This window comes from Coturnix japonica, chromosome 3, assembly GCF_054131305.1.
Source record: "Coturnix japonica strain WE chromosome 3, WE-NBRP24, whole genome shotgun sequence".
In the NCBI taxonomy this organism is placed as follows: Eukaryota; Metazoa; Chordata; class Aves; order Galliformes; family Phasianidae; genus Coturnix; species Coturnix japonica.
This window is the reverse complement of record NC_140665.1, coordinates 35,183,745-35,207,191: the sequence shown is the minus strand read 5'-3', so window position 1 is coordinate 35,207,191 and position 23,447 is coordinate 35,183,745. Positions and strand designations below refer to the sequence as shown.

The following is a 23,447-nucleotide window of genomic DNA, read 5'->3' as shown; positions in this document are numbered from 1 at the left end:
CCATCAGGCTCAAAATAATCCTACCTTGGACACTACCAGAAATAGCACAAAACCCAACATAACATCAGACTCAATCCTGCACCGTCTAAGACTATGACTCAGCCTCATCAGCGTCCAACAAGACTCTAACAACTTAAAGTGATATCGATCTCCATGTTATTATTTATAACTGAAAAAAGGACATCATCTGAGGAGATGCTTTTGGCAAATAAATTGGTTTATAAGCGACATACTAAGGTGCTTTTAATCTTACTCAAAAGTTTATGAAAAGTGAAAAAAGTTGGACGCTAATACAAAGTGGAGAAAATATTTTAAATCGTTAGCAAAGCTATCATCCCAGGAGCTACAGTTTTATGAGTAGAAGTAGTAAATGAAAAGAGACTTCCAAAAAGAAATTGCAGTATCTGCTGTAGAGGTTAAGTAGGAACAGGTGGGACTTGCTAGCTCAGAAGCAATACTTGAAACAAACAAACAAAAAAATTGAATATATTTTGATTCCTTCAATTAAACAGTACACAGCTATCACAAAGTTATCTGACAGAATAATAATGATTATGAAATGCCCAAACCTGCTGATGCAGTCCTATAGACACGATACATTTTTGATAGTATAGTCTTTTCTCTAGTGTGAAAATCACTTCAAACACACTTCTACGTGTTTTTCACAGATAGATGTATGGTATTATAGTAAAAGAAAGGAACACACGCTGATAAAGCATGGATTGATTTATGCTAGATGGAAAAACTTAGTCATAACTCAAACAGCTGCAAACACATGTACACACAGTTTGGGGAAACAAAAATTGCTGGCTGTAATATGATGTCAATAACATTAACCTTAGTGCAAAACACACATTATTTATAGTCCACTCTTTTGCAAATCTACTCATATTTCACAGGAAAACTGCACATAGATCAGCATAGGTTCATTCAGATCTTCACTAGTCATATTAAACACATGCTATCCATATGAATGAAGATTAAAAACCAGGACTTTAGCATAGTGAACGTTCCAACATTAAGATATACTGCTGAGAGGTACAATTACAGTATAGGTTACAAAATAATAATAATAAAGCTTGGTGAAAGCAGTGTAAATGAATGCCTCTTTACTCACCTCGATTCTTATTCAGCATCCTGATTACATTTAAACTGCTGGAAAGCAAAATCCCTTAAACATAGCTAAACATGGCTCCCACTCGCCACTTTAGATACAGATACCCCCTCTGTGTTTCCAGAATTTCAGATTATTTCAAGCACTACAGAAATGAGGTCAGGCTACAGTGGTTAGAAAACACAAAATTCCACACCAATAAAGGCCAGAACTTCCAGTATTCTTGTTTCAGTGCATGAGTTTCCCTACACAATTTACAAGAAACTGAAATGAAGATAACCAAATCATTGGAAAAACTATAATAGATGCCATCTGGTATTCACAGATGGGCCTGTACTGTAGGTCATGTACATTCCTTTCCTCTGTCATCACTCAGAGGAGAACTCAAAACAGGTAAAAGAACAGATAAGATGACTTCAGGAAGGATATTACCAGCACACCATTTGGAGATTTAACCACTGCATCTCTGCTCAATGCTCCACTGGAAGTCAAAGTCCTTCATGCTGGAAGAACTTAACTCAAAAAAATACACAGAATCCCTTAATCACAAAACCAAAGTTTAGATCTGTAATGAATCACAATCACAGCAAATTCTGAAAATGCAACTGGAAAAAGAATTATGAGGGGAAATAAGGCAATATTCATTACTGGGGTACTGCCATCACCATATCATCACTGTCCAAAAACATAATTTTATCTTCAGTGTCTCTTTAAAGTCTAGTTTAATTCTCCATAAATTACAAACGGAAAACTGAGGAACAAAATTGCTGCCATTTTCTCAAACAGAGAACAATGAATCGTATCCACACTCTCAGTGCCTTATTTTCTAAATATTTGACTTTAGTCAAGCTTCTTTGCTCTTTCGCAAATTGCATTCTTGTAATAGCACAACGATTCACCAGCCATGAGGAATCTATAGTTTATGCAGTACTACACAAATGAACGTTTTTTGTAGTATCAATTTTGTTTCTCAAAAATATGGGTAAGGGTTGTTTACTTTTAAGCTACACACTGATTCATCCGTTTTAAATAACAACTGTCTTACTTAGCTGCACCCTAAACAGCTAAGCACAAAGGGCCTGTAAGCTTTTCTTTTTCCTTGAAATGCAGTGATTTTTTTTTTCAAAACCATTCAGCTGCACAACGTAGACAACCTTATTTCTCCCACACTCAGTCTCCCTCTGCAAGACCACACTGAATCTTTAACAGAAGGCAATAGGCTGAGATCTGACAGATTAGAAGTGTGATACAACAGATCATTCATCAGAAATCATCCTAGCATTAGCAAAAAGTAAGACTACTACTGCATTTCAATGCAGTATTCTATCTGCCACTGCTTTTCTACTACATTCTAATGCAGACTGCATCCTCAAGGCATCATTCACCTCTTCATTCATGAAAAAGGAGCTACAATGGCTATTGACTAACATCTCGTTTATTCTCACTTGTCAGAAGTCATTCACTGCTTTAATAGAGACATTTACTTTGAAAGGAAAACAGAAAATACAAACAAAACATAGGATTTCGTTTAGAGCATTCTACAGTATAGCCATTTTTTGTGAGAAGAGCTCACTTTTCACACTTGCAGCATGCTACCATCAGGTCACTAATAAATAAGAGCTTCTATAGCATTTCACCCGCACAAGAATGACTTTGTAATTTTCAAGAACTTGACATTAATAACCTGAGAGTAGACAACATTTATTCTGCATTTGGGAACACACAAAGTAAAATCCCATGTCTACACCTACAAAGTAAAAAGGAAAAAAATAATAATAATAAATCACTGTTAAAAATGCAATCAGGCTGAATGCTTCTGTTAACACTATGAAGTATAACCGCCAAAGAAGCATGTAAGCACTCCATCTATTCAGTATAGCTTACAAAAAGAATAGGACAAAATATTTTAACGTAGCCAACAACATGGCTAAACCTTTGACAGACGCTAAGATTCATGTCAAATTTGACTACCCATCTAAAATCTATTTACCATGCCACACTACAGATTAAACGATAAGCTCAAAAAGTGAGATAATGGGGATAATGTGAGACCATACACAAACCAAATTGTTTTTCTTGCTAAGGCCTGCCATGACAACCAAAACCACTAACATATAGGAACAAATCATGTGAATGGCTGAATCTGTAACAAGCTCCACTTCCATCTTGGTGATTCTGACATATTATTCTGAAGGTGAGGCAAAGACCATTCCATGCACCAAGGAAAGAAATAGATGGAAATTAGCTGGTCTCAGCCTGTACTGCATAGCCTACACATATCTCTTAACCATCTTTGTTTTATGCTTAAGAGTGCAGAATTTCAAGCACAGAAATCATATTTTCAGTTTGCTAGCAGAAGGCTAAAGCCCAACAACCTCCTGTGTTTAAATAAGCGCAGTTGACAAACTTCAACCACTATCTTGGTTGATGAACTCATGATTATAATGAAGGCTTTCCACCCTGGTAACCACAAATGAGAATTAACTGATCTAGTCTTTTTTTGTTGCTTTTAACAATTTCACCAGCATATCAACATCAACACCTATCATGGAAGGCGTGGTTTATGAATCTGGTACTCCTTCCTTCCTCATCAGAAACCCTGTCAGCATCACAGTGCAATTTTAATTCACTACCCCGGGGGAAGAGCACCACCTAGTGAAGCTTCGGCATTATTTCCAGAAACACCTGCAGATTAGTGCTGACCTCACTCAACCCCGTATGGCTCATATGAACAGATTGTAAGGGACAAAATTATGAAATGCTAAATATTTTCACTTCAGTGCTTCATTTGCCAATTTTCTTTTTCCTTGAACTTACTCCATGTCTTTTAACACTGCAACCAAGCACCATCAAATGATCTAGCTCAAGAAACACAACAGAATTTCAGTTCAAAGTCAAAGCACGAAATGTAGTTCCTCGCTACATTTAAATAAATGGAAGACAAATCAAAGGAACTTAAAGTATACACAATTCTGTGTAATGTCTCTCCAGACAACATAAACTGAAATCTCAGCATCCATGGTTGTCCTTGCAACTTGGAAAAGAAAGACTGAACCAATCTTGATTTACACATTTATACCTGTCGGACACCTTAGTTTCCATAGCTTAAATGAGATCTCTTAAACACAGGAGCACAGAACTAGAAAGAACTATACCTGTCGGACACCTTAGTTTCCATAGCTTAAATGAGATCTCTTAAACACAGGAGCACAGAACTAGAAAGGAATCCAACTCCAGTCCTGGAATCAAAGCTATCCCTTGCTTTGTTGTTTTTTTTTTATCCCTTTTATTATGGCCTGCCTGATCAATTGTGTTCCTGAGTTTCTGTTAAAAGGTTAATGTGATAACAGCTACAGATCCATCAAAACAGATAAATACAAAAATACAAATGAAAATTCGTATGAATTATATTAAATAAACCACATCTACGCTTTTTTCCTGGATATACATCAGAATGAGACACAACACAAACATTACCTGAAGCAGGACAGTACAACGTATTTAAGTAATTAACTGAATATGCACTTAAAGATCCAAACTTTTAACACTGGTGGAACTGCTGACAAAGTGGAAGTAAGTTCAGGACTATTTTTGTCCACAATAAACGTAACAAAGCCAGCAATAGAATAGTTGCCGAAACATTGAGAATTCTAGTATTTAAAGAAGACCTGCAAGAATGAAGTGAAGGGACTCATTATCAAGGGGTGTAGTGAATGATCAAGGAGTAAAGCTTGTGAAGTAAAAAAGGTAGATTTGGATTACATATTAGGAAGAAAAGCATTTTGCCTTCTTTAGGACACCAAACAAATGTTTTATTCTCATGAGCATTAGTATGGTTCTTCTTGGGGGTACTGTTTGCTACACTTAACCTCACCCTATTTCCCCCCCACACCCTGCTTGACTGATGTAGCACAAAAGACTATTACTAAAGTTACTAAAAAACTTCACCTCTTAGCAACTTGAATGAGATTTGTGGTTGCTTAGTAACTACGGAAAAAAAAAAAAAAAGAAAAAAAAAGAAACGGAGGCATTTGAAATCTAGTAATACTAGGAGCATCTGGGTAGAACTCTTTTTATAGTTAAAGCTGAATTCCTATGATCATAGTACTTTAGTATCTAATGTAGTACTCTGATAAATTTAGGGTACTCTGTAGAAAATAAACAGTTAAATTTTATCATTGAGTTTAATTTTAATATAGATCATCTATATTACAGATGACACAGATAGACTATTCCAGCCATAGAGAAATCTCAGCACAGTCCTCTGTGATAGCATGAATTGATAGAGTAAGTTTTACACTTGCTACTAAGAAGTTATCCCATTTCACAACATTGAGTTTATTCTTCAGATCACAATTTTCTTGCCTGTATCACCAAACACACCAGTCATGGTACAGCCATGAAACATTCCATATACTGCACTACATACAAACAGAAGCATGCCACATGAGAAGAAATCTTACTGTAGAACACCTAGCTTAAGGTCATGTAATTTTGAGGGGGAGTTTTGTTTTTATTGAGCTTTGCCATTCTATATTGATACTGATTCTATAATCAAATGCAACTGTATCACTGATATCAAGAGCTACAGTGAAACTATACCTGAGGGCAGAATCTAGTTCACAGATTTATATTTCTTACAGTCTGCAGTTCAGAGAAGCGTAGGTGTTAAGAAGCCCTAATATGTCTTTCTTTTAAAAGGCATTCAGTAAACTGCTTATTCATTCGGATATCAAAGTAGATCAGATAAACTATGTTTTTCCACCAGAATTTAGGGCACTTTGAGTAACAGCTCTACAAAATACTTTAGTACTGAAAACAGAACTTCAAAGAGCAAGGAAATTCTGATTTATTTTAGTCACAATGCATGTGCAGGTGGAATGAATCATATAGACAAATACATGCAATTCATTTCTACAGCGTGGAAAGGTACAATACTGTTACATGAAATGTAGAGATACTGTCGAAGACTACTACACTTATATATGCTCACTAAACCAAGCCTTCCATTCATGTTTATGCAATTTTGATCAATTATGACTCAGTAATCATATTACAAAAGAAGTGTTTGGTTGGCATAATATTCCTTCCAAAATAATTTCCATGAAGGCTGCAAACTATTTCTTTTAATTGTTCTTTTCTACATCAACAGGAAATGGAATAGAAAGAGAAGATATTTCTGTGGTCTTGAAAGGAGAAAATTTCACTTCCAGGTAGATGATCCTTGTACATCTGAACTGCACTATACTTGATATCTCTTTCTCTGTGGAATAATCCTTCCTCTATAGAACTACACATTACATTAGCTGAACAGGATTTTCATAAGATAAAGGAAGAAGAAAACAAACAAACTGCATCAGAAATGATGCAGAAGAGCTGACATCTTCAAAATTCTCATTTTACCTGAAACTCAGTTCTCAGGAAAATCTTACAAAGCTGTACAAGAATTTGAGAAGTATGTCAAGGATACATTTCTATCTAGCCAGGCTTTGGGATCTATTCAGATCTTAAGGTTTTATAAAGTGAAATCACCACATCTTCTATTTGAATGCAACCTCTCATTTTCTGATGTGAATGACACCAGAGATCAACTACACTTCAAATTCCATTAACAGTAAAATACTTGAAAAAACAGGCAATGGACTTATAACTTCTATGGCAAAGGGCATAGGATTTCATGTATTTCATTTCAGTATATGTTTCATAGGATGAAACACATTATGATAACATTTTTCCAGTTTCTAATTCATCAACAGAAGTATCACAGCTTGAAAGAAAAGCAGGTAACAGAAGTAAGATAAAGCAAGACCAATGCCTGTTCACCTCAGAAATAAAAAAGCTTTTCAGAGATGCACAGAAGAACCAAAGCAGCATTTGAAGAATTAAATATTCAAACACATGTACATATATACAGGAGAACAAAAACAGGCTCCAATTGTAGAAGGCTAAATAATCCAAAGATTGTAAACTACCCACCACAGTAGTAACACATACACTCAGCACAAGTTGGTTTAGCCTTAAAGAAACAAGAACCACAAAGAAGAAAAAGAGAAGGTGTGATGGAACTTCTCAAAGAATAACTGATTGCTCACAATACAGACCCACTCCTTATTTGGGGTAGTTCAACAACCTGAAAAGAAAAAAAATCTTGAATCTGCCATCATGTAACCTGTCATACAATTACTCCTGAATTCTCACAGTATTAAAACATTGAGTTCTATTTAAAATATATACATTTTCTGAACAATTTTTTCTTTTTATCTGAATGTCTTTTTGAAAGATTAAATTTAACAGGCTACAACATACAGACATTTAAATATTGCAGATTGCATTTCTCTCCCATGTTTTGGATTGTTTGTTTGTTGTTGTTTGGTTTTTTGTTTGTTTTCTTATGCCAAGCTCTCATCCCTGACAATTAAGAAGTTTAAGTGTTACCTAGTAAAATACTTTACTAACAGTTATGATAGCTATGAGGGGCCAGTATTATTGTTCATATACCCCTTTATTTATTTATTTTAATCCAGCCTTCTTGCCTGCAGAAACTTCAAGCAGTTCCCACCCTTGGAGATGAAGTTACAGTCCTAAACCGTGGTCCTCAGACAGCTCAGCTCTCATGTTTCCAACTCCTTCCCCCTACTACTGTAATTCGTTAAATAGAGTAACTAATAATGATGGAAAGCACTGGAGTCATTCCAGGTAGCATTTTGCAAGCTGAGCCCTGATGCCTCCCACTTCTGTTGAAAACAGTATTTTCTATTTCACAAAAAAAATAAAGACTTCTAGCTTTTCTGCTGCTTTGATGTGTTACTGTCAAGCCTCAGCTTGTCCATTAGTAGCACTGAGAATAACTGCATGCATCTGTTACAAAAGATAATATTTTTGCAGAGACATACTTGAAAAACATGTTTACACCGTATTTTGTTATACAGCCACTGCTTAACTCCTTCCCCAACACTTTTCCTGAAAAGTTTTACTGTATGTTACACAGGCATGCTCTGCTGACATCTTTATTCTAACTATTTACTTCTTCATGGTTTCATCTGTCATTTCAATTGTAGATGGACTACACAAACAATTCCTTCTCTTTTAGCGGTCTTTACAGATTGGTTTGAAGAGAGATTCACGTGTTTCATATGTCATCATCTGATACAGATCACTATAAAAAGAAATCCTGTACTTACAAAGCACATTACACGTCTGAAGTAAAAGAAAACAAAACTCATAACTTCAAAACAAACAGTTTCTTACTTCAGATTGCACATCACTATCAATAGCATCATTGTTTCCATAGTTACAAATGTATACTGCTTCAAAGGCAAAAAGGAGAGAAACTAAAAATGACAATACACAATCAAAACAGGCACATACAATTTTCAGATGGCACATCTGGGATGGAGAAAAAAAGCAGCACAGTGGTACAGAATTCTGCAGTGTTTTTGTATTTGTCCAGTAATGCTAGTGAACCGAGCACATCAAGCTCAGAACAGTATAAAGCAATAAACCTCTTGCTGCAAAATTACTTTATACATTTCTACACATAGTGGAAGGATGGGGAGAACAAGAAGGAGAGCAAAAAAAATATCAACAGGAATCACCAAAGTAAATACACAGAGCAGGTGTACCTCTCAACATCTGCAGGTCCAGCCACCTGCAGATTCAAGTACAAGTATTAATCAAGTTTCCTTGGGTTGCATTTACAGTGGTTTTGTATAGTTGCGAGACAGTCAATTCCTTTACACCACTGCTATCACAAACGATTCCAAAGCATATAGTGCTCTAGATACTATTGAAAATAACCATTCCAGGATGGGATACAGCATCAAATAGCACAGCAGGTAAATACACAATGGAAAAATCAGTATGCAAGAGAGATGAGAGCATACAACAAAATGTATTCTCACCACATAAAAGGCACAGAATATAGTAACAATACCGCCCTTCAGTTTCAAGTTCCTTCCCGCCTGAATACTATCTGTTTACTTTAACAATAATCTCCTACTCCCAAACTATGACAACATCCTCGTGATGTTCACAGTGAATAGAGAGGAAAATTCTATTCTTCTTATAGTTGAAACTCCCAAGGTCCATAAACGTGGATATGTCAAAATCAGTTCTGTATCTACGAGAGTCAGAATGAAACCAAAAACAGCATCCACACTCTGCACCAACTCCAGCAACATCACAGTATAAAATTTCTCCTGAGAAGAATAGTGCATATGTGTAATGACAGAGGTTTATGTTCCTTAGTCTGTCCTGGTATTTGCACTTACAACATAGTAGTAACAATCTCCAGTTTTCACTGGGAGCGAGACGCAAACATAGGTTGTGACAGTGCATTCAGAAATACAGTGTATCAAAGCAATTCTTATCAAAATGAGTGACAGCACTTAGAAAAATCCCACCTACTATGTCCTTCCTTGGGCTCACAGGCTCTAATGAATACAGTTATCTGGTGTAATTTTATTTTTTTTTTCTAACAGTCATCCTTAAGTGAACACTTGATCAAAGCCACAGGAGAGCACCATATTATATGCAGTCAACACAGAAGGTCATCACTTGTACAAGTAGAAGATAAAATGGTAATTAGAAGAAGTTGGTAACAGCGTTCTAATGCTCTTTTACAACAACCTTATTTAAAGTATCACATCTGGGAGGCTTAGTTTCTAGCAAGAATATCAGAAGATAAGAAGCACTTAGAGCTCACAAACTTAGCATTTTCAATACAAGGGTCATGGCATACAGGACCAACTGACAAAAACAGAACACCTCATTAGCTTCATTACAATTCTGGATGCACCGTTAATAATTCTAATCAGCTTTGGCAAAAGCTCTTTTAACATGTGGGGCAGTGAGGAAAGCAGAGGGAATCCAAGTCTCGGTCAAGAGACAAGAACTCACTGAGGCAATCTCACTGCTGCAAAATAAGGCTACTGCCTCTCAAATGAAGCTAGTTCAGACTGCAATGTAATGACCACCAACCTTCCAAATTAGAACTCTTAATCCTTTCAGTCTATACTTGACTAAAAAAAGTAAGAACTACAAGATAAACAAAGGTTTAGAAGGACCAGCAGTATGTCTAAAATGAGGTTCTTCAGAAGACAGTTCCTACTTATTTAATTATCTGTGCCACACACAAGATGAAGCAGGATAAGTTCAGCTCTGAAACTAGGGGAAACTGTACATTATAAAGACAATACTTCAAATGTAATGTGAGGTTTGAGACCTAACTTCCAGTCATAAATTAATGTTGCAGAAATCTAAGATTCCTGTACAAGCAAAGAGCAAGCATTCTAGTGTCTTATATCTTTTAAGTGCTGACTGAAATGGACTCAGTTGGAGAGGCGGTAAAAGCAGGAGTTTTAAATTTTTCATGTTGGCCTCAGGCTACTGGCAGAAAAAAAAATAAAAAATAAAAAAAAATCAGGACTTTTTCCAAGGTATGTCAGTATTAATGATGTGTCATATGTCATTACTTTCTAATTAGGCTGATAGCCAAATAGAATAATGCAACTGACATTCTATTAAAACAAAACGTATTCCCCAAGGCATTAAAGCACTGACACGAGTGTCTTAAGACGTCAGGGTAAAAATGATATAAGGAGCTATTTATGTTTGTTACTACCCTTTCCATCACAGATTCAAATAAGCATTCAGAGTTAGACATGCACAGAATATTTAATTCAAAAATTCAGCATAAATATATATCTCATTTCTGAAAGCAGAATGCAATGAAACTTTCTCTGAGAATACAGCCTAATATGCTGTCTGCACTTAATATAACTCTATTCTGCATATGAATAAACCTGTCTTTCTTCAGTCTCCCAGATGAGTAACTAATCACAAACCAAAGACATTTAAAAGAAAAAATAAAAAGCAACAACAAAAAACAAGCCTGCATGTCAATGTGTTTCTATGTACTTTAAGTGCAATAATGACACATCATTCTGTAAAGAATTGTCTTTACATTTTCTATAAACACTCCTAACAGAATGAGGCTTTAGGAAACCCAGGACTGAAACTACACATAGCTTAGGTTGTATTTAGGTCAGTGTCCAGAAGTTAGACTAAAAGAATTATCAAAACTACAAAACCATGGTTTTTTTTACCCAAAGGCATTGTCTTCACACATCATGGCCAAATTTTAGTTCTTCATTATCACTAAAAGATATCTCACCTATTTCTTGCAGACACATATCACAAAACACATGCTAATCCCTGTGTTGACACTGTATAAACTACAGCGAAAAAAATATTCCAGCATTCGTGTATTTCAGTTGTGTTATTTAAAATACAAGGCTTCAAATTCTGTTTCCTTCTGAAGCCAGTCAACAGGACTTCTTTTCTTAACAACTATTAATACTTTTTCAGCTGGACAAAAATAAGTCCTTCATGAAGCCAGCAAATCAAGTTCTTTGTTCACTCTGCACAATGTTTTCATTTCCAATACAACGACAGACAGAAGTATTGTGTTTCCTAATGTATTACAAGGAATCCCATGATTTACTTGTTACTGTTAAAGAATTATATTCAGAGGTCATATATTCTGAAGTGAAATGACTTCTACCTATCTTTTTCTCATGTCCCAGAATTTTTAAGACATTCAACCACACCAATCTCTTACTACAGAAAAAGGTAGGTGATTTTTGAAAAGGTTGTCTAATATTTTGTTGCCTATTCCTTGAATTCTGCCATAGGAAGGACTGCTTAGTTTACTCTTCTTTCTCTAACCATCTTAAATGACCCTTCTGATTTACTATGCCAAAAATAAATAAATACTTTGAAGTGTATAAAAATAAATAAGGCAGATAATACTACAGAAGGTCAGCATTTGTGAAAGTTTAATACTTAGCACACCACTTGCACTTTAACATCAAGAGGAGGACCACTGTTACACTGGATGACACAAAATTGATACCATCCCCATACCTTTGATTTACAGAAAACTGAAAAGAAATTTGACACTGAGTGACCACATGAGGCTTTATATCCTATTCCCACTCCTCATTTTCAAATTTTCCTCTGTATCACCAACATTTGGTTCACTTGCCTTGGAACTTTCCTTTTAATCTGGAGGCTGCTCAGGGGCAGTGTTAAATTGTGGCATAAGGTCAAACTAAAACAGTGGATAACAAGCTCAGCTTGCTACTCAAACACAGGTACCAAAGGAGGAAACAGTTCCTCTGTTTACTAAACAGGCAGATAAAATACTTCTTTCTCAGCACAGAAGTACATAACAAATATGAAAAGATGCTGTTCAGAAATATCAGAAGCCTATGAAGGACAACATAAGCTTTGCTATACTTATTTATAACTGCAAAGCACGTTTTTTACATATAAATTCATGCACATTATTTCATTCTGAAACACACTTGTCAAGTTACTGGTAAGGTATTCTGCATTTTTTCCAGATGTCTATTCTCACACATATGCATAACTAAGGTTATGTTCATAAATCTCATTCACGTAAAAAGCCCAGTTCCCCAAGATGGCAAATCACAGAAAATACCACTGAAACTCACTGATATTAGCAACATATATGGAAAAAAAAGAATGAAAAAGTATTTATCAGTCTTCATTTTGAAACTATTTTATAATTTCTGAGGAAAAAAAACACCATAGTTACTGATGATACCTCAGTTCACCTCAAAAACTGATCTGAATATGTATCAAATATTTCCTATTACTGTTAAATTGCCAAAAAAAGAAATATTTTTCTCTAAGAAAAAAAATATTGATTTTTCCACCCGATAGAAACAACCACAACCAAGTTAGAAAGCACTGCATTCTAGGAATAAACAAGTAGTTACGTAACTACGTATTTCAGTTTGCAAGAACAGCTATTCTTCTCCATTATTAAAATGCGTCACTCTCCCAATGAATAACAATAATAATAAATATAAGAAACATTGTCATGTTTAAACTAAAGAAAAATAATAATGGAACAATCCATCACAACATCCCCAAGCATCTACCTTAACAAAAATGAAAGCGTAGAGGCTGCATAAACCACACTGTTGGAACTCAGTGTCTGGAAATTTGTATATTTATGGCATTAGAATAACTACATTAGAAATGCTCTCCAGAGAGAATCCCCAGAGCATGTTTGTGTTGTTGTGTTTTGTTTCCGTTTTTGGACTGTCTTTTTTTTTTTTTTTTTTTTTTTTGGTTTTACGTTCTGGTGATTGCAGATAAGTATAATGTACGCATTCATTTTACTAACAGATTTTGCCAGCAAACACTTGAGCCCACAACATTTTCCAGACTCTGACACATTGCCACCATCACATATGTTTCCATGCATAAAATGAAGTAAACACGTGAAGTATTTCAAGTTCTAAACTGTTTCTGAACACGATGCAAAGTCAAAGAATGTATATTTTGCTATTCAAAATAAGAAATCTAGTCACTTCATAAAATAGAGTCACTAGCAGTTCTTGAGATACAGATCTAGTTCCCACAAGCCTTCTGATCTGCCTTAGGTAGCATAAATGCCAGCAGCCAAAGCATTCCAAATCCGTATCAGGTGACCGCATTCTGAAATCACACTGCTCCATTCATGGCAAAGCACAGCAGTAGCTTCTCTTCAGGAAGGCGGAGAGAAACAGTAAAAATAATGGTCTCTCTTGCTAAGCAAGAGAGTCAAGGACATCACCGTTTCCCGAAGCACCTCCCTCAGATTTCAAAGAACATCAAAGCTTACCTTTCTGTACACCAGCATGTTTGGGGATTCATCAGCCACCCCATTGCTGCTTTGCCCATAATTATTTCCTTGTGCCATGTCCCACAGATTTGATCCGCTTTTGGTGTGCTGTAAAAGGTACAAGTGATTTCAGTAAGACACTTCCTCAGATCTCCTTCCCTCCTTGATGATTAATGGACGTGATTTTATACCAAGACGTTATAAGATTCAGCGTATGCTCTAAACTCCTATGGATATTTACACTGGAGCAAAGAAGCTAATTTACCATTTACTGCCATTACTCTCTTTTGCCTGTAAATAATGAATGTAACGTGTTAATCTAATTCAGGCATTAATGAATTGTTGCTCCAAATAGCTCCCTGACATCAGTAAGCACCACATCATGAGGAGCCTCTCCCCAAGCACTCCCTCCTGATACACACTTCCAACCAGAGATACTTGGCACCCTCCTGACCACAGTTTTGAGGGGACTGACTGGGCCCACGACTTTATGTTCAGCTCTGCCCTCACCTCACGGTTCGGACAAAAGCAACTTCCACAATCCACAAACACACTGCAAGAAGAACAGCCTCCTTAAACTTCTCTCGGCATCAAACAAGAAACACGGCAGAACGCGCTCCCGCTTGCTTTCACCTACTTTCCTCATAGTTCACCGCAAAGCCTCGTCTGAGCCGCCAGCCCCGGCTCCTCCCGCCCTCCCCCCTCCGCTCACCCGGGAGCCGCACTGAACGCTCAGCCCCTGCCGTAGCTCCGGCTTTGCACGCAGGTGTAAGAATGTGCTCCATCTACAGACGGCACCGGAGGCTGCGGAGAGCGAGGCGGACTAAGCTCTGCCCCAAACATCTCCCCCTGGAGCCCCCCCCCCGAACCCCTCCCCAGTCCTCCCGATGGGGGCTGAGCCGCACCTCGCCCTCGGCGCGCCCCGCCCGGCGCCTGCCCCGCAGTGCCCGCACCTCCCAGCAGCAAATGGCCGGGGGAGCCCTGCGGGCAGAGCGGCGCGGCTCTTTCAGCACCGCGGACAGCGGCAGCGGCGACCGAGAGGTCTCGGCGCGGCCGCGGAGCTCGGTTACCTCCCGGGCCAAGGTCAGTGCGGAGTGACAGCGGCTCCTCGGCTCCTCCTGCCGCTGCTCCTGGGGGTGTCAGCCGGCGGCGGGCGGAGGGACGCGGCGATCTCTCATCACACACACACACGCTGCGGCTGCGGCTCTCTCCGCTCTGGCGGAGCGGCGGCAGCTCAGCGCCCGCCCCGCAATGGAGCGGCCGTCACGTGGGGAACGGGCACGTCAAAGGTGCTGCTGTGCTGCGCTGCTGCCGCCGCTCCGCCACGCAGCGGCCCAACGCCGAAACCCTCGGCCAAGAAACTGCAGCTGCCTGCGGATCTGGCGGTAGCCCCCGTAAATGAGATCAGACGGCCCGGAGGGCTGGGCAGGAAGAGAAATGCGGGCTAGAGAAGGAAAGAGAGGAGTCGGCGGTGGAAGACTACGGGGGAGCAGACGTCACCTGTCTCCTTCTTACACATTTCCCGACAGTAACACGGGCATCTATCTGCCCGTTCCTCTGCCTGGGCACTTCCGTATTTCTTTTTTTTTCCAGCATAAACTGGGGAGAACTCGTGCCCTGTTGGCACTGCAGACCTCTGAGCAGCGGGGAAGCAGAGAGCGAGTCTGTTCTAGCCAGCAGGAAGGAGTCCCGAGGACACCTCAGGACACCGTCAGGGTTGCTTTCCTAATATGCAGCAGCCGCCTGATTTACAAAGGCATAGAGCTGACCACGATAAAAACCAACCAAAAAAAAAAAAAAAAAAAAGGTCTCTTAAATCATACTTGCTCATCACGTGGATTAGAATGCTTTCATTTTCCAAAAGCATTGAAATGCCTCACACTCAACATCCACAAGAACAGAAGATGCCTAACTGGTTAGCTTTGGGATATTTCCATTTGAAAGTGTCTAGTTTGGAAAAATAAGCTCTTATTTCTAAGACAATCTTGTGGAAAAAAAACAAAAATAATAAAACACAACAACCTGTGTGTTCACCTTGTGGATTGTGCACTGCTTGAAGTGTGTAATTCAAGCACAGAGATTTCAATACATACTGCATCATCCCACTTTTTCTACCTTACTCCCATCCTAACAAGATTCACATCAGCAACATCCTGCAGGAAGTTATTAGCAACTAGCATTAGCCACTAACTCCCTTCCAAACTCTGCAGATATCTTGCAGTCCTTTCAAAAGTGAACCATGATAGATCAAGCTAAGGCATAAATAGAGTCACAGTGGCCACTGCACAGTAAAGGAGTCAGGACACAGTCAGTGTGAACTTCTCAGAAAGCTGAGGAAAAAGTATAAAAAGTGACCCTGTAACAAACACTGGAGTAGAGAGCAGAGATCAAGCACAAATACGAATGTTCTTCAGGGAAAGCAGAAGTAAAAGTTGAAATGACCTAACAGAAAACAATTTCCACAGCTTCAGCATACACTTTCTAAATAAGCAGCACTGCAGTAGCTCAGAAATGTACTGGCAGTCAAGAGAAATATCTTCCAAGATATGTCAAGAATAGTTGAAAGGCAATAAAATGAACTTGTATTCTTACTTATTAAGCTGCTGTTCAAATTTCTCTTTCAGAGTAAAAGTAAACACCGCATAAAATATACTTCAAATTTTAAGAGGAGGAAAATCACAAAGAATGTTGATTGTGCACATGTTCCTTCATTTGCTTGGTCAGCCAATACTCAGTATAGAATTTGTGTTATAGGACATAAAAAAGAATCATAAGCAAGTTTCCAATAAAGTCTTGTGCTTGTTTTCTTACTTTACCTCATCTAATTATAAATCCAAGCGGGGGAAAAAAAAAAAAAACAAAAAAAAACACTACAGAAAACAAAATTATTTTGTCCTGGAATTCTTGGACTACATACAAAGTCGTTACAAGACATCTCTAATCTACCTATTTGCTGTAAACAGAAAGATTTTGGCAGGGATTATGTGCCTTTGAAAAACTCCCCTACAAAGCTGACTAATTCAGGCAACTCATAACCAACCTTTTACATTCCGAAGATCTCTTTAAAAGAAAAAAAAAAAAAGGCAGGGGTATCCCCTGCCAAGTTAGAATTTTGGCTATGCTGCCTCCAATCATGCTTTTTTCTTAAACATTCTGGTTAATTTCACAAATAAAGAAAAAAAAAATGGAAATGCCATACTAATTGGGCAAGGTTTCTATGATTTATGATAATTAATTTTTTTTTCAAAGAAAACAAGTTCTAAAGTAAATTTGTTCAAGTATGCAGACAGAGCAGCAATCTAGACCTACTGAAGTCAGTATGTTTGCCCACTGACATCAAAAGGAGCGATACTTCACAGTCTTTAATCTTGTCCTTGAAAATAGAAGTCAGTCAATAATCACTGCTACTTATCTCTTAAGTACAGCCTTGCTACACTGAAGCATATCAAGAAGTTTTCACTTCATCAGCTAATCCATTGTCAAAATGGAAAAGAAGCTTTAATCTCAGAGAGGGCTAAACAGAAGAGAAAACCAGAAACAACCTAACAAAATTTCTGTCCGCCACTATTTTGTGATGAAACAGACCCCGGAGTGGACAGCTTCATAAATGGGAGTAAAAATAAATTAATTTCTTTTTAAAATACATAACTGATATGATAATTTCATTCTAACACAGTTGGATATGCTTGGTCAATAACCTATAAAAGGCTTCATAATTCATAACTTACTTACGCATCTTGTCATATTGAGAGTCATCACTCATTTCATATACAATCAGCATTAGCATCCTCTGAAAGCACGGTCTGCCAGAAGAGGAATGTCTTGTTTCAAAACGCAAAGCAAAACTACTCATTAATAAAACAATGACGATGGGAAAGGCTGCCAAGGGGCAGCTTTATCTAACAAGGCAATAAAGCATACATGATTTAGCAAGGTGGTGACTACATTTTCTCTGTTTAGTTGGCATTGTCAATACAACTCAAGTATTCCAATAATATCATATGCACATGGTACACATAACACAGTGTTTTAAGTCAAAACACTAATGCCAGGATGTTTTTTTCTATCTGGATTTAAAATAGATCAGAAATGTTTATCTCTGTTACACTGACCAGTGCTGTAGCATTACGTCAGTATGCTGTCTATATCCATCAATTATCTCATTTTATACCTAGACTAAATGTTCCTTGGAGTAGACGTGATGTGCAAACTCCTAGAACAGCATGATCTAGCTCCATGATGAAGCCTTTGAAACACAACTGCGTTTTAAACGATCACCGTTTTAATACACTAAACTAACAGAAACCTTGTCATCTAGGCTTTAAACCCCAAATACTGACATGAGTTGTTACTGTACTGCCTTAAAGGTTTTTTCTGCTAGCACAGTTACACACAAAGACAGTCCTTCTACTTTAGTCTAGCCGGTATATTTATGATCCTACAGACCTGAGAGTGTTTTTTAGTGTCAGGCTCTGAATTAGTAACTAGAGACTCCCGGTCAAATCCACAGCCTTTCTGATGAAGTTCGGAATGCCTGCTCTTTCAGAAATGAATGACAATGAATCCATTTAATGTAGGTCATCAAATGCCATTCAAAATACTACAAGTTACAGTATATGTTTGCTAAAAGTGTATCTTGGACTGACTTAAATTTCACTGTTTCCTTCATGAAGCTTATTCTTAAGCCACAGGCAACCTGTTTGCCACCTACCTGCCAAGTTTAATTACTTCTAGCAATTTATGATGCAGAAGATCAAATTATGCATTCATTTTATTAGGGCAAGGGGTCAAAAACAAAAAAACACAGAAGAGAGGATCTTTAAAATTAGAAAGTCAAAAAGTAACTAACACTCTAATGAGGAAAAAAAAAATTGAACCAATAAAACAGAGCAACAAAAGAAATGCTAGGTTATGGTCACGCATAATCTCAGATGAAGGGGAAATTAACAAAAATAAGGAAATCCCACATTCTCATTAGTATGATATACTCACACTATATACATCATGCATAGCATGATATGAAACTTAAATGCAAGTAACTAAATCTTCCGGTGAAGACGTTGACTATTACTCTCATAGATAACCACAGCTACATAGATTTTGATATCAAAGTAGTATCCATCTCATTCATCCATGGAAATTCATCAGCTTCTATAGACAAAGCAGGGCAACTTCAAGTAGTTGTAGCCTTGGCAATTAAACCAGTTCTAATTACGTCCAAAAGAGGGCAGTCTTTCTCAGTTAAAGAGATTACAGTAGATAACTGATATACAAAACTATCAACGTTAATTTTCTTTCCAAACAAATAACTATTGCAATCAGCTATACACCCTTATTTCCTCGATTAGTAACAATGTTTACAAAAATAATAAATACTACACAATACTCCTTGAAAATTTTCCAGAATATTCAAGATTAATTAAGTCAAAATCACCAACTTGAAAAAAAAAAAAATCACTTTAGCACGTAGGAATAGAACAAACATACAGGAAAGATTTTTTGTCTTAGTCACATTTGCATCTTATGGTGGCATCCTCTCTTACTGAAGAAAGATTGAGAATCCTGCTCCCCCAAATCCCAAAACAGCCCTTGGAGAGGTTTTTTCATTTTGTGACACAACATTACCGATAGAATGAACCTAGAAAATGTGAAATGGAACGCTTGCTCTCCACTTCAGATAAAATATTTTAAATAAGAGTCTATTGTTTTCAAGCATCTCTTACAATACTTGCTGCTTATGACACTCTCCTGGGTTGCAATGAATAAATAAATACATAAATTTATAGGCTAATATCCACATCTTCGAAATGCTTCATGTCTCACGTAGTGTCATAACTACTGAGCAACTTACATGAAATAAGAAAACACAGTCAGAGAAACATATAATGGCTTAGGTTGGAAGGGACCTCAAAGATCATCTAGTGGCTGCGATTTTTATGACTTTTTCTATAGCTTTAGTTCTTTCAGGCCAAGCCATTAGTTTGAAAGGCCATCAGGCCTTTCAAGCTGACACTGGTTTCAGGTTAAAAACAAACAACTAAAGAAAACAAAACAAAAACACAGTCTTTTGGTTTGGGGTTTTATTGTTGTTTTTGCAGCTTAAAAAACAACAACTCCCAAGTGTTAAATTAGCATAATCCTTTTACTGAAGAAAATCATTCAGGCCTGATTTATGGGACTGTATTTGCTCAGATCAAAATAGAATAAGCCACTTATTAAGGATTAATTAGAAATAAGTCACTGATTCAGAATCCTTTATCATAAAAGGACTAGAGAAAGGAGAACTCCAACACCATTTAGGGAAGGAGATATGTGCATCATGTGCAAGAATGCCATGGTTACAGACCAGAACAGATTAATTGTTGAAAGGCACCATAAGGGAATTACCAGGAGTCACCGGAAACTAGATGGAAGAATAATTCACATGGCAAAGAATTAAGCTGATAAATAGAGATCAATTTGAGAAGTTAATGAGGAGATATTAGGGAAAACTGACAAATTTTGAAAAATGAAAATTGTTCCTTACTCCACAAAGGACTCCTCCCCTGTTTACACAAAAAGAATTTCTAGAAACTTCTAGAATAGGTCAGTACTAAAACATTCTGTAGTTTGGGAGGGATTGTTTATTTGCTTGTTTACCAGTTGCCCAAAAAGGTTTCTCTTACTGAAATAAATAATTAACTTCCTCCAGTATACTTTCCCAACAGTAACCCAGGTTTCCACATACCACAAAAACAATAGAAGCTGAGGCAGCTATCCAGCTATAGAGAAAATGGTGGCACCACACTACCGTAGGTTCTCCACAATTGCCAAATTCAGCTCAACAAGCTCACAAGCTACAACCGGAATTCCCTTCCCTTCCAGCAGCCAGGAGTGATGTGACTTAATCTAATTAATTCACCAAGCTGAACACACTGGAGAGAGAAAAAAAAAAAAAAAAAAAAAAAAAAGCTCAGCAGTTTAAAAAGGTTTGTTCATCGTATTCCTTCCTACCCCTGCATTTCATTCCAAAATTCCCCCAATCATTCACAAACTCCCTGCCTTACATCCACATATAATCTAATCAAACAGCCTCTTCCCTCCAAGGTCATTTTGTTTTTCTAAAGGTTTAAGTCAACTCCAGTCAATTGGCTGACTGTGCATCACAAACTGAGCCAGACTTTGTTCACTTATATAAGTACATAAGAAAATATATATATATATTCACACTAATATCCTCACAAAAAGAAATGGAGTTTTCATTCTTTTAAAACTCTATATAGCATTCTGACTGAAATGAGAGCTCTTTTAATTAAATTCTCCAGAGCCCCAAGAGACTGAAAAACAGAAGAAAGCATGTAAATAGGTGTCTGGGTCATCTGAAGATTTCTATATTTTAAATGAACATAATGAAACCATAAACTAGGGCATTTCAAGGCTTTTTTTTAGGGTGGCTTATTTTTAGGGTTGCTTCCCCCCCCCCCCCCCCCCCCAAACCATAGTATGAATTTGAGATCTTTCCAGAACTCACTCTATATCACAAAGATTTTCCCTTCAGGTTACACGATTATTAGCTGACATTCAGCTTCAATATATTTCCTCAAATATTAAAGGAAACTGCCTTAAAACCTGAAACTGCAGCTCTGAGAATATTCTATACTTTAAAATAATTGACTGACAAAGAAAACTGTATTTGTGAAAATACCTTGTCTGTATTTGCACTAAAATGATAATGAAAGTTAGAGAAAGAACTGAAAAAACAACAAATATAAGTTCAAAGCATTCAGCTAAAATAGTATGGATAGTAAAGAAAACTCTAATAAAAACGTTGATATGCCAAAACTTGCCTCAGCTTTCACTACTTGGTGGACAATGAGTAAAATACACTTGTTTATTTAAAATACACTGTAGTATGAAGGCATTTTGCAAGCAAAGAAAGTCATCATAACCTACACCTCTTAGCCTGAATAACCAGGCAGTGAGGTAAAACAAGAGGGAGAAGGAAAGAAAAAGATGCAAGACGTAGGAGAAAAACTGATTTTATACACTCTTTCCAAAATGCCATCATGTCTATCATTATTACAACACGCAGTACCATTCTCTAGTTAAACAGGTGTGTGTATGTATATATATATATATATATATATATATATAAAGCCTGTGTATATATATATATATATCATAAAACATTTAGCCTAAAAGGAATCATACCCCACCTCCCCTTACTTTGTTGCAAAAGACAGGAAACTGAACGGAGCAGTAAACTGGGACTAAAGAAAGTAGAGTTTTGGTGCACCTAAATAGGGAACATTCTACACAAGGGAATCAGGCATCCAGCAAGAGATTTTCAGAAGGCAAAGACTTAATAAGCATTGGAAGAGAGAAAGATGATTAGTCACAGGTCTTTGGTAGCAGACGAGAAAGAGGTGGAGACAAGTGAATCAAGAGGTCATGACAGTCAAAGCAGGAAGGCAGCATGAATACAGTCAGACAGAAAAATGTTTCCCAGTGGGAAAGGACAGTACTACTTATTAAATAAGGAAGCAGACTGAAATCAGACTCCACAATCACAATGACTCTGTATGCCAAATGAAAATGGTGCAGCCGTCAACGATGAAGGAAGAAGATGGACTAGGATGAGAAAAAGGAAGCAAGGATAATTCAGAAAGTGAAGATTAATCCCATTTTCTCTGCAAACTGATTAGATTATTGGGATAAAATTAAGGAAAAGGAAACTAAATCCAAGGATATAAAGGGAAAATAAGCTGAGCACTACAGGATAAAAAAGAACAATATTTTACCTATACAACAAAAAGAGAATTAATGGTAGGAAAGGGTGAAGCTCTGGGATTCATAGCAAACTGAAATACTTCAGGGACTGGACAAAAACAAATAAAAAGAGCACTACAGGTTACAGAGGGAACAAAAAAAGGAAAGGAAAGAAAGTGAAAGTGCCCGTTCTTAGTAGGCAAGGACAGACTGTCTTTAAAATTAATTGGTGCTATCTGCTTCCTGACTACAAATAGAGAGAACAACAACAACAATTAAAAAAAAAAAAACCACAATAATTTATTAGTCTGAGCAACAGCAGTTCTCAGGGATTTTTCTTAAGACATTTGACACAAAAAGCTATAACAGGTAATATGCAAAAAAAAGGAAAAAACTTTTACATGACAGAGGAAATTGAAATGTAGAGTAATGAGCTCACAACAGTGTGTTTATTTTCTTCCATAATCGCCCTTTCTCTCTCCTATACAGCATTTACTTCTCTGAAAAAAAACTACAGAATGCTAAAGCAAAGGTTATTTTGTGTGTTTGGCATAACAGTACTACTTGTTCTACATCCACAACAGTGGCTATGTAATACATGCAGCAGATAATATTATGTCATTGTAACACAGTTATGCCCAGCACACACTAATTTCAGAAAGTGGCTTCACATTGGCTCAGACTGTTTCAGGTAATTTAATAGAGGAAGTACAAACAGAAGTGAAATCTGGCTGTAGCTTAGTTAGTTCACCTCAAACTAGAAGCATGCCTAGTGAAAAAGTTGAATTCAAGTAACTGACTTTGGCATGCCACATGTTCAGAAGTGAACAAAGTAGACTGCAAATTCAGACATAGCTGACATAGCTCTTTCCAGTTGACTTCATC

The 23,447-nt window shown here is 37.2% G+C and overlaps 1 protein-coding gene across 23 annotated transcripts in view; it reads right to left on the bottom strand.

Moving 5' to 3' along the window:
• The window catches only part of RGS7 (regulator of G protein signaling 7), a 211,448-nt gene extending 196,376 nt beyond the window's left edge, over positions 1-15,072 (bottom strand). For 14 of the 23 annotated variants that reach the window (XM_015857784.3, XM_085541275.1, XM_085541284.1 and 11 more), the window contains exons 1-2: positions 14,885-15,072; positions 13,815-13,922 (exon numbers count right to left, since the gene is read on the bottom strand). In XM_015857784.3, the coding sequence (XP_015713270.1) occupies positions 13,815-13,892 (78 nt within the window). In that variant the 5' untranslated portion in view covers positions 13,893-13,922; positions 14,885-15,072. The other 9 variants (XM_085541276.1, XM_085541279.1, XM_032443894.2 and 6 more) reach the window with 4 other exon arrangements.
• Positions 15,073-23,447: the final 8,375 nt, after the last annotated feature.